Below are 17,657 nucleotides of genomic sequence, written 5' to 3' on the forward strand. Positions count from 1 at the left end.
CATTTGCTGGGAATGAGAAAAACAGTCCGCACTGTGATAAAACAAACTGAACGACAATGTGACCCCTCACTCCCTTCAAAAAAATAAGAATATTCTCACCTGGCATGCGAAAGCTTGCAAAATGAGAAAAGATAGCTCATGTGATCACAGCTCATGCACCTGTGCATGTAGACGGGATGTGAACAGCAACCAACAAGCAGGAAAAAGAAAAAGCAAGAGCGGAAAAACCTAAGGGACTTGTTTTTAGGTATCGAAGACATATTGAGAGCTAAGAAACAAGGACGCAAGAGAGACGACAACACAATGTTTTCGAGTTATGTTTACCAACATGCCCGAAAAAATGGCAATGTGTTTAGGTCATATGTGTAGAAAAAGTCGTGTATAGAAGGTTTCAGGATAGCTACAGCCGCGCCATGTTATACTGATGATACCAAGCTTTGTGTTGTCGAACGCTGATTCATGTTGGAAACGATGAATCGCAAGAAAGCTTTCGCTTCCTTTCGGTACTTAACATCTGCATAAACAAGGCAAGTTGGTGAATGACTTGAACTAGCAGCAATTTTTGTGTATGTAGATCTTCATGAATACTTGGTGTCAATATAGCTTTCATAGTATTGAAAGGTGATGGCAGACATCGTGCTTGAGAACTGCAAGCTGTACTCAAGTGTGGGTGTACTCAGTACTTGTGTAATGTGTTAATTGTCACATGGGACATTGTTCTGGTGAACACTTGTCTATTTTAGATTTGTTTTACTTTCATCTGCTGGTGTTCCAGCAAACTTGATTCGTGACTGCATGACTGACTGCATACATAGTGACAGGTGCGTTTTACTTCCTCTTTGCATTTTTATTGCACTGCATTGTCAGCACGAAATTGAACCCATCACAAAATGCTACCATTTGTGCAGGTGCACACATACTCACTTTCAGCCATGCCAAAAATGGTTAATATTTGGGTGTCCTTTATTATTTTTCTTTGTGGACAGTTTAAAGAGGACGTTATGAGGCGAACGGAGACTGCCAAATTGGCTCGTCGAGTTGGCCTGCCCAACAAATCACCCAAGCCAACCATTGAGATTTATCGGCCTCCTGGTGAGTGTATTTTCTTTTGTCAAAGAAAAGATTTCAGTGCCATATCGGATCGAGGAAGGGATTATCGGCTACAACATGGATGCAATGATATGTGGCGGTTAGCATCTGTAGATCTTTTTAATCCCCACACAGCATCATGCTCTGATATCACACGCTGGTGGATAGTTACGTTATGTATGATTTTGTGCAGAGTGCATAAACGGCACTAAAGAACTGCAGGATTATTGTGGCAGTAACAATGCGAATTCTTTGCTTGTGTGTAAAAGAATGTGTAAATATTCTTTAGGTTTAAGTTTTCTTATTTTCTTTGGGAGATAGAGTATTAATGAGAACTAAAAGACAATAATACCAGGCAAACTATAGGGGATGCCATTAGAAGTAATTGTTAGGTAAATGTGAAGAAAGAAAAGTGGACTAAAAGATAACTGGCCACCTGCAGGATTCGAACCTGCGACCTTTGAATAAAGTGTCTGATGCCCTACCATTGAGCTTTGGTGGTGGTCATTCTTCTGTACATGTTGTTACGTGCCAGTGCATGGAGCTGAAGAAGACGAAGCAGATAGACTGGCACGAGCTAATCTGTGTGGCTGGTGCTGCTCGCCTAACCGGCTGTAAATACATCGGTGATCGATGACTACCCCTCTGAGTCAGTCTCCTTCCCGTAACATATTTGGTGGAGTTGTGCGATCCCCGTCCTCGCCACGGAACTCCGAAGCGGACGCTCCCTCGCAGCTAACAACATGACCACTCAAGACTCGGCTACATGCTCTCCGGTCGCTCCCCCTTCTGCCCGACCTGTCAACCCAGCGCCCGCAACAACTTTCGTGACGCTTCCCGCGCTCAAAGACCCCGGCGTGTTCTCGGGCAGCGAGGGTTCCGACGTCGACCAGTGGCTACGCCTCTACGAACGCGTCAGCGCCACTTACAGGTGGGATCCCACTCTTATGCTCGCAAACGTCATCTTTTATCTCGACGGAACCCCTCGTGTTTGGTTTGATAACCACGAGCATGACATAACAAGCTGGGACAGCTTCAAGGCAAAGATCCGTGAGCTTTTTGGCAACATCTCTGGTCGTCGTGAAGCTGCGAAAAATGAGTTGTCGACTCGCGCACAATTTTCCACGGAGTCCTGCATCGGTTATATTCAGGCTGTCCTTTCAGTATGCCGCCAAGCTGACGAAAATATGTCTGAACCTGAAAAAGTTGCCCATATCCCAAAGGGTATCGCCGACGATGCGTTCAACTTGTTGGTATTCAACAATGTGTCATCTGTTGATGCGATCATTCAAGAATGCCGCCGGTTCCATTAAGCTAAAAGCAGACGCATCTCCCATCAGTTCCAGCGCCTCCCGAACACCACTGCGAGGTCCTCGTGTCTCGACACATATCATCCACCAGACACCTGTGACAACTTGACGCGAATCGTCAGGCGGGAGCTTGAAGCGGCTGCTCCAGCTAAGGTGGGAAAAACGTCCCCTGACCCCTCTCCGCCAATTACGTTGCCTCTCATTCAAGCAGTCGTCCGGCAGGAAATAGCCAGCTTGGGAATTCACTCTATATCACCGCCTCCCCGCACCGACTACCAGCCCCGATACACGCCTGCACGTCCCTTCTCGACCGGCTCTCCCTCAACGTTCCGTAATCCGTCCGCATGGCGAACACACGATGACAAGCCGATATGCTTCTCGTGTCACAGAATCGGGCACATTTCTCGCCATTGCCGAAGTCGCTGGGGTCCTCCTGCACAACCGTCCTCTCGTCCCTTCTATGCACGTCCTGCCTATCGCCATGAGACCAGCCGCGACCATTTCGCTCAGGAACCTGCTTCTGAACACCGCTACTTCCGCTCTCCATCCCCCCAACGTCGCCAGTCTCGTTCTTCACAGCTCCGCCGACCATCTTCCCCCGCCTTCCCACAAGGTTCTCCGACGGAAAACTAAGCGTTGCAGCCCCCGGAGGTGGCGCTGCATCGCTCGGACTGACCGAAAATCCTCTTTTGACGATACCGACAAAACGGAACCTCATAGACGTACAAGTAGACGGCGTACATGTCACTGCTCTTGTCGACACCGGCGCCCAACTTTCCGTGATGACGAGTGATTTTCGCCGCAAGCTCAAGAAGGTTCTCACACCTGCGACCACTCAGTTGTCCGTGTTGCGGATGGTGGAATAGCATCTATCGTTGGAATGTGCTCCGCTCGTGTGAGCATTGCGGATCGACACACAGTTGTTCTCTTCACCGTCCTTGATAAATGCCCCCACGACGTAATCTTAGGCCTCGACTTCCTATCCGCGCATTCTGCCCTCATAGACTGTTCGACCAGTACGCTTCGTCTACACTTGCCCGCAACAGAACCTCTTACACAACGGCCGAGTCGCCTCTGCACAACGGGACACGCGCGCCTCCCTCCACAGACACTGACCTACATAGAGCTCGTCTCAATACCACCAGTTCCCGACGGTGACTATGTTCTGACCCCTATCACCGATGTTCTCATAAGCCGTGGCATTACATTACCGCACACCATTCTGTCCGTTGCAGGAAATTCTACGAGCCTCCCAGTTGTCAACTTTAGCTTGACACCTCAAGTTTTGCCACAAGGGATCTCTTTGGCGTTTCTCTGCACCTTAGAAGACAATGCGGTAGATGTTTTCGCGATGACCGCCCCTTCTGACCCCCACGCTCAACATCAGTCTGCCACTTGCTCCGACAGCGCTATTACTTCGATGATCGCTTCCAACTTGAACGCCGCAGCAGACTGATGAGCTCCACCGGGTTCTGCTGTCCTACATCGACGTTTTTGACATCAGCGGCCGTCCGTTGGGGAAAGCTACCGGTATGAGCCACCGCATAAACACTGGTAATGAGCATCCTATTCATAGGCGTCCATATCGGGTGTCGGCGGCCGAGCGTCACATCATCTAAAGTGAGGTCGACAAAATGCTCGCCAAGGACATCATTGAGCCATCTTGCAGTCCTTGGGCTTCTCCTGTAGTGCTAGTCCGCAAGAAAGACGGTGCATGGTGTTTCTGTGTGGATTATCGACACCTAAACAAAATTACCAGAAAAGACGTCTATCCTCTGCCGCGAATAGATGATGCGCTTGATTGCCTCTATGGGTCCCACTATTTTTCCTCCATAGACCTTCGTTCCGGCTACTGGCAGATAGAGGTAGATGAAATGGACCGTGAAAAGACTGCATTCATCACCTCAGATGGCCTATATCAGTTCAAGGTCATGCCCTTCGGCCTTTGTAACGCTCCAGCTACCTTCGAACGAATGATGGACTCCCTGCTCAGAGGATTCAAATGGTCCACCTGTTTGTGCTACTTGGACGACGTCATCGTCTTTTCACCAACATTTGAAACTCGCATAGAGCGCCTCTCAGCCACCCTGGGAATCTTCCGTCGTGCTGGCCTGCAGCTCAACTCGTCCAAATGTCACTTTGGACGCCATCAAATCACAGTGCTTGGCCATTCAGTAGACGCCAACGGTGTACAACCAGACCCGGCAAAAATCAGCGCCGTCAAAAACTTTCCTGTACCACGATCTGCGAAGGACGTACGCAGCTTTATCGGACTATGCTCCTACTTCCGACGCTTCGTGAAAAATTTTGCGCACATAGCGATGCCGCTTACGCAGCTCCTCAAGAAAGAAGTCCCGTTTTCATGGGGCTCCGAAGAGGCTTCTGCGTTCTCGCCTCTCGTCGCTCTTCTCACTACCCCTCCGATTCTGGCACACTTCAACCCTGCTGCCCCTACGGAAATCCGTACGGATGCAAGTGGGCATGGCATTGGTGCAGTGCTGGCTCAGAAACAACATGGCCATGATTGCGTTATTGCATATGCCAGCCGCCTCCTATCCGCCCCTGAACGTAACTATTCGATAACAGAGCGTGAGTGCTTGGCTCTTGTATGGGCGGCGGCGAAATTTCGACCTTATCTATACGGACGCCCATTTTCGGTAGTTACCGACCACCACGCACTCTGCTGGCTGAACTCTCTGAAAGATCCATCAGGCCGTCTTGGTCGCTGGGCTTTGCACCTGCAAGAGTTTTTCTATTCGGTGGTCTACAAATCTGGCCACCTACACCGTAATGCCGATTGCCTCTCCCGGTACCCTGTCGACGATCCTGAGGACACTGACGAGCCCACGGAGAACTCTATCTTGTCAGTGTCCGACTTCCTTAATATTGAGGAAGAACAGAGGCGTGATCCAGAGCTGCTTGACATCATCAGCCGTATGGAATCCTCCACAAATGATGCTTCCGTCCGCTACTTTGTCATTCAAAAGGGTGTGCTATACCGTCGCAATTTCCGACTAGACGGGCCCAACCTTCTCATTGTTGTGCCTAAGCATTTGCGCCGCTGTGTTCTCACCGAACTTCACGACGCTGCCACGGCTGGACACCTTGGCGTATCCCGCACGTACGAGCGCGTCCGGCGCCGTTTTTTCTGGCCAGGCCTTGATCGTTCGGTACGCCGATACGTCGCCACATGTGACCTATGCCAACGTCGTAACACACCGTCGCTGCTACCCGCTGGCCATCTTCAACCAATTGACATACCCGCAGAACCATTTTACCGTGTTGGGTTAGACCTGCTTGGTCCTTTTTCCACATCAACATTGGGAAACAAATGGATAGCCGTTATGACAGACTACGCTACACGCTATGCTATTACGTGAGCTATACCGATCAGCTGTGCAACCGACGTCGCTGACTTCTTGTTACGGGACGTTATATTGATTCACGGTGCGCCGAGACAGCTTCTCACAGACCGTGGCCAAACATTTCTATCCCAAGTCATCGCCGACATTCTGCGTTCTTGTTCCACGCAACACACTCTGACAACCGCTTACCACCCTCAAACAAACGGCCTTACGGAACGATTTAACTGCACTTTAACAAATATGCTCGCTATGTACGTGTCGCCTGACCACCGAGACTGGGACCTGCCTTACCCTACGCAACTTTCGCGTATAATTCATCCAGTCACGACACAGCGGGCTTTTCCCCGTTCTACTTATTGTACGGAAGAGACCAGACTTTACTACTGGACAGAGTCATCTCAGCTCACACCTCGTCCACCAGCGAGTATGCCTGCGACGCGATTGCGCGAGCCGATCATGCACGTCGGCTCGCTTGCGCTCGGCTGATGGCGTCGCAAACCAACCAATGCTGTCGGTTCGATGCGGAACATAGAGACGTACATTTCGCTCCCAGTACCCTCGTTTTACTCTGGTCCCCTCATCGTCGGCTGGGCCTATCCGAAAAACTTCTGTCTCATTACACGGGACCCTACCGTATATTGCGTCAAGTAACACCTGTCACCTACGAGATCAGCCCCATCTGTCCATCATCATCTACTGACATCATCAGCCGTATGTCTCCTCTTGATATCGCCCAGTGATATCGTACACATCTCGTGGATCAAGCCCTACAATAATGCGTCAGATAACGACCTTTAAAGCACTTGGACGGTGCCTCCGCCGCCGGGGGTCATGCTACGTGCCAGTGCATTGAGCTGAAGAAGCCGAAGCAGATAGACTAGCACGAGCTAATCTGTGTGGCGGGCGCTGCTCGCCTAACCGGCTGTAAATCGCAAATCTTTTTTCCCTGATGTTATAGAAGCGTGGAATAAATTGCCGCGACATATTGTTGAAAATTCTGACGTTAAAAAATTTGAATGTGCTCTTGATGTTTACTTTGCCGAGCAATGAATATGCTATTGTGTTATTGTTCAAAGTGCTGAAAATATCAATGTCTATTTACTTTCCATATCCTATGCTTCCCTCCCTGTAATGACCCTCAAGTGAGGGTTGACAGTATAAATAAATAAATAAATAAATAAATAAATAAATAAATAAATAAATAAATAAATAAAAATAAAATACATCGGTGATTGGTGACTACCCCTCTGAGTCAGTCTCCTTCCCATAACAGTATCGAAGGGTGTATATATATATATGTGGGAGCTTCAGTAAGTGTCGTCAAGTGCCATTACGGCGAATGTGGAACCCTCTTTTCTTGCCTGTTTGGCATCACATAGTATGTGACATTATCATGAGATGGCAGCTGATCAATAATACCTCGCATACCATCTCAAGGCATCAAGTCATTTAGAACGAGACCCTCACTATGATTAAAAGAAAGTGTAAATATAAGAGCCCATTTTTTTCTGCTAGATGCAATATTAATGAGAAGTAAGAGACTGTAATACCAGAGAAATTATAGGGGATGTTATTAAGAGTAATTATCATGTAAATGGGAAGGAAGAAAAGTGAACAAATTGATAACTTGCCACCGGTACGATCCAAACCTGCGACCTTCTTTTTTCACATATACATTATAATTGCTTCTAATAACATCCCCTATGTGGTCTTTGGCATTATTGTCTGTTAGTTCTCAATGATATTGGTTGAGTATAGTATCATGCCACCGGTTTTCAAAAGGTTGGACATTTTCTAACAGATTTAAACAAAACTGCTGTATTTTCAACAGTCTAAGAGAACAAAGCCTTGCAATAGGTAGCAAGGCACTGGAAGGGGTGAACAGACAAGTAGTGACTGCACATCCGAACCACGAAACTAGGAAAGTAAGAATGGGGTGCAGTGTAGGCATTCTCAGCTCATAAATTGTAGTTTGCCGATGTCCTGCAAAAAAAGGTTACAACAGCTGCATGTTGCCAGCACATATCTGCTGGGCAAAGACCTGGAGGCTAATGAAAAAAATTTAACTTCAGTTGAGGATGACAAAGTGAGCCATAAAAAGAAAATGAGAGCAGATAGTGTCAAACAAATGCCTGTTAAGGACATTTTAGTTTAAACTAAAATGAAACGGTTATAGGCAGAGAGAATAACAGAGAATAATATAGGCGAGAAGGGAGAATAACCGCTGTTCAATTAAGATGAATGTTCTGCATGACAGGAGAAGACAGTACTCGACAGGGAGCCAGAAAGATAGGTGGCCATTATTACTTATTTATTTATTCATCATACCCTACAGGGCCCAGTAAAGCCCTGACTAAAAAAGTACTGAGATTAAAGGAGTATTGACCAAACTTTTTATGGCGAGATGGCGAGATAACTTAATTGTGGGGTATGTTTGTGTGGACAAAAAATGTCTGTTCTACAAAATATCAACAGTTAATATAGTCTGGAACATATTTAAAATCAAATTAATGATATGTCTTGCATAAATTCACTAAAAACACATCATCTCATGACATAGACACCAACTTAATCTTAATTTAAAGAACCAAATTCCATCAGCAACATGAGTTTGTGTTGCTATTTGCTATGATCTTTGTGAGTCGTCTCTTCTAGCAGACCTTTTCAACGAGGACACTTCTTTTTTATGAATTTGTAGAGTACCGGGAAATGCCAAGCGAGCACACCCACCCGAGCAAGTGGCTCTCTCCCAAATCTCTTTAGAGTATCCTTCCCCATAGGAGGCGCTTGCTCGGCGTTTTGCGGTAATAAAAGGCTGACACCCTTACCTTGACATTGCATTTTTTTTATGGGGGGGGAGGGGGGTAACACATTTTTACAACAGCCTGGAAGCGATTACAGTAGCTCCCAGGGAACTCACATTTAAAAGGAGGAAAGAAATAAGCTAAAGGACAGGGAGGTTAGGCATTGAAAAGAGTTGCCCATGTGGTGTGCACGTGAACACGGTTTCGTCGGCTTTCGTCGCCAGCTATATTTATATGAAAATCATTCTAGGTGCTTCTTCACTTGGCACTCTTTAAACACAAAACTGGGACAGTGTCCTTAAATGATTAACTGTCACACGATCGTGGAAACAAGATTTCCAGTTGGGATTAGAGAGTATTTAGTGTGGCAGAAAAAAACTAGAAGAAAAATTTTTGTGTCAGTTCTTTATAAGACATTTGCGGGGATAACGTGATGGCAGCAAGCACAGGACCAGGCCATGGGCATCGGCAGGGGGTTGAAAAGGGGCACTTGCCCCATCAAGCCTCATTATCAACACTGGCCCTCACCCAAGCTGTATCAGGGCTTGCCTCTTTACCCAGCCGCGATGAAACACTGGTTTGCACGTCCCAAGAAAAAATGCTGCCAATAAGCATAGACCAGGGTAATTGTTAAACATGGGAGAAATGTTTGCCTTGCAGTGGCTCAATTAGGCTAATATTTATTTTTTGCTTTATGCATGAAACAGAATTTGGGCATTGGTGTCTGCAACTACAACCCTCTCTTTTTCTTTTATCTCTGACACTTTGCCACATCTTGGCCGTCTTCTCTTCTATCCGGATGCCTTCCATACCTTTGGCTGTGGAACCTCAGGCGTGAGGGTTTCTGGTGAGAAGTTATATCTCTTTACTTTTTCGCTCTCTTACAACTAACAACATATTTACATGACTGCTAGCTAAAGACATCAAATTTAAGAAATGAAAACAAGTTTGTCAATACCCGAGCAAATATTTGAAGGGAGACCAAAAGAAAATGTCAAACCGACGTCGACTTATCTGGTATTGCTTGTTTTGTGCCAGGTAAGCACCTAATGTGGGAGAAAATCATGTTTTTGGGGCCTGCATGGCATTTGTGCTATTCGAGCCGCTCACCTACACAAGCATTCCCCAAAGGGTGACCCACCAGGTCCCATACCAAATATTAGACTGTGGAAGTTGTTAGGTGGCCGATGAGGAACATATTGCCACATAAATTTTTTTCCAGTCGGTTTATTAGGAGCTGAGAAAACCGTTTTTTTGAAGCGGCGCGTATTTAGGACGAGAGGAGGCGAGCTCAGCTCAAATCCCTTGTCGCTCCTTCCCGTATTCTTCGCAAGCCAAATCTCTTCCCTACCCTCTCCGGCATCGGACCAAGAGGTCGCGTGCGTATGACTTGCCTGAACAAGCCCAATTCTGTCCAAGCAAGCATGCTTTTTATTTTTTGGTTGACCAGCGTTGTTTATTGCCTGTTTCTGCAGGATGGTTTGAAAACGCTGGCTTGATGGCAGTAGAATAGATAAGCACAATGAGTTCGCGAACACGTAGAAGCGTTCCACGATTGTTGTCTGCTCGATGCGCTGACCGCGGGGACAGAAACACATGCGAAACGCCAACACATTAGCGCCGCATTTCGTTTCAATTCATGGGAGAAAAATGGAAAAAAGACTCTCACATTCCCTTATTACGTCTCATTATTTATCTAGAGTTTTATTTATCTCTTCAAGAAACAAATTACATAAACTACGCATGTCAGGTTAAATAGTTTTTGCCATGTCGCGTGCCACTGTAGGAAATCTCAGAGCACAGTGGTCTACGTAGAGGACCAAGGTCCCTGCACTGTCGTGTATGTAGAGCCATTCATTCGTGTACGTCATGCCTTCATTCTCAGGGCGTGCGCCCACCAATGGAAGGAGGAGCAGCGTTCATCTTGAAATTTGACCCATTTTCACGGCGCATAGCATTGCAAATTTTAGCAGACGTCATCGTGAACACCTCATCTACACATTGTGCTTGTCAGCTCAAAATTGTCAAATTTGGTGAGGGGCACTTTAATGGGTACTAGGCTAGTGCTTTGTTCTCTGGCAGTTGCGCCTTCATCATAAATGCATGGCAGAATACTATGCTTATTTTCTTATACTTCGTTGTTTTTCACAGATGGCATAACTCAGTTAAAGTTCTTGATTTTTGGGCATTGCTGTGTTATGTCACAGTTGCACGTGATGTCACTGCCAAAGTACGGCCACCCTATGTGCGTGTGTGTGTGTTTATGCGTAACTGGTGAGATTCAGTGACTCTCCATTTATGCTGCTGTTATTGTGTCATTGAAATGAGACACTCAACCATACTATAAAATCTGCGTACGCACTCTTCGCTTGTGCGGTTCACCATTTGACCAATGTTTATTCTGCCCAAGCAGTTGTGCTGAAGGCGCCCGACCACTGAGTTTGCTTGGAGGCACAAGGAGGGCCACGAGAATGGTATTGTGATGCAGCGCTGAAAGAGCACGAAAGAAAAAGGAAGAACAGCAATTGGTTCGAGGGATTGCTGACCAGCAGTGTGCGAAAGTTCCTTGTGTTTTCTCCAGCACTTCACATTTTCAATAAACCCATCACATTCCTAACAGCTTTGTTGGAGGTGCTAGATAATCTGATGCTCTGGACAATGCAGTCACAGTAAACCATTGAATAAGCAGACCAATTTACCCTCAGAAAACCTCAACATGACCTACGCTGAAGCAGGGATGCTGATGGACAATGCCGCTGCATCAATTAGTGCCATGGCCTTGGACCAAGCTGGCCACACACAAAGATGACGTTATGACTGGACGCCTGAACCACGCAAGTTCTCAAGTAAAACAGATGAAGTGGAGGTGTGGCTGGTACACTTTAAGAAAGTGAGATATCCTGAGTAGAGTATGCCTGTTAAACCCGTGAACGTAGCATTCTCACTAGAAGTATCGCGCTGCTTTGGTTCAAGAATTGTACTCACCACTTGGGAAATGATCACCATTTGGGAAAAATTTGTTTGAGAATTGAAGGCTTGCTTTGGGGACATGAGTTCATAGGGAAAGAAAGCTAAGCAAATGCTTTCTTGTAAAGCTCATGTTGCCCGGCACTCCTTCTTAATTTAGGCAGCCTACAAGAGTACCAATATAGGCTTGTTGGTTCGTCATAAACTGGCTTGTGGCATAACACAGAAACAAACTGGGACAAAGAAGTACAGAAAGAGCACAAGCGCTTGGGTTCATCCTGTATTTCTGTGCTATGCTACAAGCCAGTTCAGGCAGCAGTGTTGCACATTCAAGACTCTCAAGACCCGGAGCATTCTGGCCAATTTCAGGCACTTGGACATTGTCTCCACCATTGCAAGTATGGACATTGGCCCTTGCAAAGAAATTCTCTTGATTGTCCATCAGGTAGATTGAGAGGAGTTAGGACAGAAGAGATCATGTTAGAGCATTGCGTCGAGTGTGAACTGCAAAGTGAAGAGGCATATTTGAGAGTCTCTATCCACAGATTATGTTCACTGCTAGATATCATCACCCTGGTGGGTTACCATGGAGTACCACACAACACCAACAGGCATATTCTAGGAAACTACTCTCGGGCGTCATGACGTGTTTCTGTGGAGCACTAGCCAACTTCACATACCTCTACTCCCACTTATGTAAACTGAGAACTACCTGCTTGCTACTCATGCAGCCTCCGAAGGCATATTTATCACTTCTGCTGCCACAAGCCACAAGCACCGTGCTTTTTGACCCACCCCACTTGTGTGCAAAAACGGCAACTTTTACACCTGTCATCCACCCTCTAAGCAGGAGTGGCCCAGCAGATTTTGCAACTTTTTTCAGCCTCTGACACAATCACACTGCTTGCCATCTCTGCTTCATCGGCCGCCTTCCCCACATGAGCTGGGAAACTAGCTGATATGACCGATATAGGTGCTGTCATTGGATGGGCAAATTGTCCTTCTGCTGCGATGATAAAAAAAAGTGCGTGCGTGTGTGTGCGTAGATGCCGTAAATGCTATTGCTCTTGTAGACACTGGTACGGGTATTTTAGTGACGGGTCTTCATTTTAAAAATTGTTTTTTACAGCAGTGCGTGCGTGTCTCTTTGGCGTCCTTGTCATGGGGCGCTAAAGCCATATGAATGACTGTTTATTATCATATGTGCCCCCCCCAGTAAAAAAAAACTATTTCTTTACTGGGAAAGGGGGGGCACACCTATGACAAGTGAATTCCTTCAGGGGGCAGGGAGGCTGGGAACGAATGCATTGTGTTTTGACTATGCTTGCTGCTTGCTCTTTGGGGGGGGGGGGGTCAAAGGAGGGGTCGCCCCCATCTTATACCCCCTGCTGGTGCACGCACAGCTTTTTGTGAAGTGTGTGTGAATTCTCTGGTGCGACCTCAGTGGCATCAGTTGCACTGGTTAGTTCCAGAGGTGGGGGCGGTGGCAGCCGCTGCCAAGGTGGAAGTGTTAAGGCTATGGTCTTATTTGGGAGAGGCACCATGCCAGTTCTCTTGTCATGAGTAGGCACATCGGATATTGGTAGGTAGACGAAGGTCCGCTATAACTGTTGCTACTACATGGAAATTTGGACGATTCTATCATGATGCTGTTGAAAATTTGATAAACGCAGCCAGCCAGTTGTTGCAATGTTAGCCCAAATGCAGCCCCCCACGCGGCGCTGATAGTTATGTTGAGCTGTGCAATCCTGGCACAGTGGTGGGTGGCCGTTTTGGAAAAAATAAACACAGAGTTCGTTCTGGGCAAAGGGTTCAGCATGTTCTCATGTTCTTTGCGGGCCTGATGGCCCACTGTTCACGTTAATCACTACCACCCAGCCATCTGTTAATCTACACATGTAACAACTGGCGACAAGGATGAAGGGAAGTTTCATGTAAGTCTTCGTTCTCGCACCGCTCTGTCATCTGTTCACCATGCCAAGTTTTGGCAATCTCGAGCCGTTCGAGGGGGGGAGGAGACGACTGGCCCTGTTACCTGGACCGGCTTCAAGCATTTTTCCTGGCGAATGATGTCGCCCCAGACAAGCGTACTGCCATGTTCATCAGCTGCTGCGGGCAGAAAACGTATGCTTTGCTCCGCAATTTGGTCAAGCTCGCCAAGCCCAGTGACAAGACACTGGACGAGATTCTTCAACTTCTTGGAAGCCATTACTGTTCGAAGCCCTCTGCCGTCGTGCAGCGTTTTCGTTTCAACTCGCGCGTTCGCGTGGAAAGGGAATCCGTCAGCAATTTCATCGCAGCAATAAAAATTTCATAAAATTATACCGCAGCACTTCAACTTCGGTGCTTAAGGGGAGACGCGGGTCGAAAAGTCGCGGTTTTCCGGAAAATTTTCGCTTTTTTTTTCCGGCTGTATTGGGATCCTTGGACTATAATCTATTACTTCTGAAAATATCAAGCTGAAGTTCGCACGAGAAATTATCAAAAAATGCTTCCAAGTGGGCAGCGGTGACGCGAGAAATGCGCGAAAGTGGCGAAAAACGGCGAAGTTCGCGTCGTCCTGTCGCGAAAACGACGCGTTGGCTGCCATTTGCAATCGTGCACGTATGCTGCGAAGGCCGTATCCTTCATAATCCACTAGTAGCCAGTCTCGTGCCTTCACGCAGAATAAACAAAAAACGAGAAAAACAACGCGTACGTCACGCGTTTTGAATATCGCGGCACACAGCGTGAGGCCGCCATTGGACGGCGGTGCGCTCCACGCTCCTCCCCCTCCTATCTCTCCGGCAAAAGAGCGAAGCCTCGGACGTCGCGATCGAGTTTTTCTGCGTTTCTCTGCATTTTTGCGTCATGGCAAGCCCGAAGAAGTGCAGTTCAGATAATCGAAATTTCAGAACTCGCCACAAGTATTGAGGGAAACGGCGTCGGATGCTTCCCAAAGCGACAGCAAAGCGACAGCGAACGACGATGTCGCCCCCGACCAACGCCCCGACGCTCCGACTTCGGATAGGCCTAACACCGTCACCGAACCCTGCGACAGTGGTTGTGAAATAGCCGCTGCCGTGGAATTCGTCAGTGCATCCCAAAGGAAGATTGGATTCTTCGAGAGTGAACGTAGACCGGTAGATGCTGCTACTGCGAACATGCTGCTTCGCGAAGTCGATGCGCTGACGGCACTTGTGGCGGGTGCGCAATGCCCAACCTGCCGCGAACGGAAGCTCGGCGTGCGAGAGGCAGCTGGAAAGCGCAAAGGACTTTCGGCATTCCTCGAACTGTGCTGTCAAAATTCTGATTGCCCTGAATCTGCACTTTCGTTCACGCACACGTCGAGACGTACTGCTTCGGCCGGGGACCAAGGAACGAGCGCTCGTTTTGACAGCGGCAGCTCGCGTGACAGCTTTGCGGTAAACGTGAAGGCAGTTCTGGCAGCACGCGCTATAGGCGCAGGCCACGACCAACTTTCACGATTTTGTGCGATTCTCGGTCTTCCGAGCCCGATGCATCACAAGACATTCAACGGCATTTGCAAGAAGCTCCATGGTGCGGCGATGACGGCAGTGAGCAAAAACTTGCACCAGGCACGAAACATCACGAAGGACGCAGTCGGCGGCAGAGATGTGCCAGTTATGTTTGATGGCACCTGGCAGAAAAGAGGTCCTAAAAGCCACAATGGAGTGGGCACAGTCGTGTCCCTGGACACGGGGCTCTGCCTCGATTTTGAAGTTCTTTCGAACTACTGCCATGCTTGCAGTATACACAGGAACCTTGAGGAGGATGAAGAGATATGGCGAGCTTTTCATCTTCCAGTTTGCCAAAAAAACACCGACTGCTCATCCCATGCAATGGAACCTGCGGCAGCTGTCAATATATGGCAGAGGACCTTGTCTTATGAAACTCCACTGCGATTCACCAGCTTCCTAAGTGATGGTGACAGCAAGGCCTACACTGCAGTCTGCAAGGCAAATGTATACTGTGACATCCCCATTGACAAAGAAGAGTGCATGAACCACGTTGCAAAGCGCTTGGGAACTGCCCTACGGAAATTGGCAACGCCACTGCCACGAGGCGAAAAACTGAAAGATGCGACAGTAATAAAACTACAAACATATTACAAGATCGCCATCACGAGCAACAAGGACAGTGTCCGAAATATGTACACCGCTATATGGCATCGTATTTTCATTGCTGCTCCAGTGATGGTGCCAGTAGCCACAACTTTTGCCCCGCGGGACCAAATTCGTGGTGCAAGCACAAGCGTGCGGAAGCACTGGGGGAGCCTGCACCACACCACACCCCACTGTTGACGAAGGCTCAAGGATTGGCAATTATGCGTATCTACAAGCGCCTTACAGAGGAGAAACTCCTTATTCGGTGCCTTCATGGCAAGACACAGAATGCAGCCGAATCGCTGAACAGCAAGATATGGCTGCTATGTCCAAAAACAAAGTTCGCCTCCAGAACAACTGTGGAGACAGCCACCGCTCTTGCTGTACTCTGGTACAACAAAGGCCACAGGGGCTTTGAAGAAGTGCTCGAAGGCATTGGAATTCTCCCCTCACAAGATCTGGCCACACATGGTGACCACTGTGACGTCATGCGCATCAGGAAGATGAACCTGAAGCAAACTGCAGAAGCGAGGGCACACCGTCGCAACACAGCGAAGAGAGCTCGTGTTGAGGACACTGACCGCAAGAGCCGTGAAGGACCAAGCTATGGTGCAGGGGACTTCTAGACACTTGCAGTGCATTCAAGGCAAGGTACTTTTCATTGTGCCCCAATTTGATGCAAAAAGAATGATTTCCTAATAAATGCCAACTTTGCGAACTTTCAAACTTGTTTTTCTCATTTTCATTTTTTCTGACAGTTTCACGTTTTCCGGGCAGCCTTTTAGAAACTTATATTCATTGTATAGTAACGAAACTTGGCACACATATTCTTCAACACATGCAGAATGCAAATATCTACTCTAAATTGCAATGCCTACCAGCATTAGTTGTGAAAATATTAGCTTATTGTTTCAACGGAGATTGAAAATAATAAGTCATTCAATACAATTTTTTTTTTCTTGGTTCCAATATTTCTGTGACATATCTATATAGATATTTGCACTTTTCAATCTACCAAGAGTCAAATAAGATCAGACACAGTGCTTTTACTGAAAGTTTAGTACATAAAAGAGTGCCCGCAAAAAATGTAACTTTTTGCTATTGTTTATGGCATAACTCAATAATTATAGCAGCTACACAAAAAATGATTGCATATTTGAAATCTGCATGAAAAACTATACTAATAACAAACTTTTCAAGTCTCTATTACTAGAAATAAAAAAAAAACTTTTTCGAGGAGCGTCTCCCCTTAACTCGAAAACATGCTCCGCAACCTCATCCTGTGTGTCATAAACAACATGGTTATCCAGACAAGACCTCTGGAAAAACCTGACCTCACATTCGACGACGCCGTGCAGACTGCCGTGGCAATGGAAGCAGCAAAAAAGGACGCAGGTGAGATAGCGCAAGCGAACACAAGCAGCGCTTTCTCGACTCGCCGTGTCTCGTCAGGTTCTGGGGGCGTCACCTGCTACCGCTGCGGGGACGAACATTTTGCATCAAAATGCAAGCATGTGAAGGCAATCTGCAATTACTGCCACAAACGAGGTCATTTGGTGAAGGTGTGCAATTCAAGACTAAGTGACAGCCAAGCCCAAAGCAACAGCCCTACCAAGACATGTTCGTTCTCGGCTTGCAGTTCATCATCGTCGAGTAACCGTTATCGTGTTAATACTGAACGCAAGCAAGACGCCGCTATCACTTCATCTTACGAAGTTTTTGACATGTGGCCGGTCGACTATGCCTCGCCGCCTCTGCCTTTCATTGTCACTGTTGACGATTGCGGCAAGCCATTCCACATGGAAGTAGACACGGGGGCAAGTGTTTCTGTCATGGCCAAGTCGCGCCTTCTTCACTTTTCGCCTTCGGTTCCTGTGCAGCCGTCACAAGGGTTTCTGCAAAGCTATTCTGGGGAACTAAAAAAAGTTCAGGGCAAAGCTGACAGCGTGAAGTTTCATGGCAAGGAGGCTGACCTACCTATTTTTCTGACCAGAGACGGATCGCCTACTCTTCTTG

The 17,657-nt window shown here is 47.3% G+C and overlaps 1 protein-coding gene across 10 annotated transcripts in view; it reads left to right on the forward strand.

Moving 5' to 3' along the window:
• The window catches only part of LOC119166653 (uncharacterized), a 288,262-nt gene that overhangs the window by 119,796 nt on the left and 150,809 nt on the right, over nt 1–17,657 (forward strand). For 8 of the 10 annotated variants that reach the window (XM_075883322.1, XM_075883325.1, XM_075883329.1 and 5 more), the window contains 2 exons: nt 987–1,092; nt 9,401–9,415. In XM_075883322.1, coding sequence (XP_075739437.1) covers nt 987–1,092; nt 9,401–9,415 — 121 coding nt within the window. The remainder of the gene's footprint in view (nt 1–986; nt 1,093–9,400; nt 9,416–17,657) is intronic. The other 2 variants (XM_075883323.1, XM_075883332.1) reach the window with 1 other exon arrangement.

The sequence above is a fragment of the Rhipicephalus microplus genome, unplaced genomic scaffold (genome assembly GCF_043290135.1).
Source record: "Rhipicephalus microplus isolate Deutch F79 unplaced genomic scaffold, USDA_Rmic scaffold_16, whole genome shotgun sequence".
Lineage (NCBI taxonomy): Eukaryota > Metazoa > Arthropoda > Arachnida > Ixodida > Ixodidae > Rhipicephalus > Rhipicephalus microplus.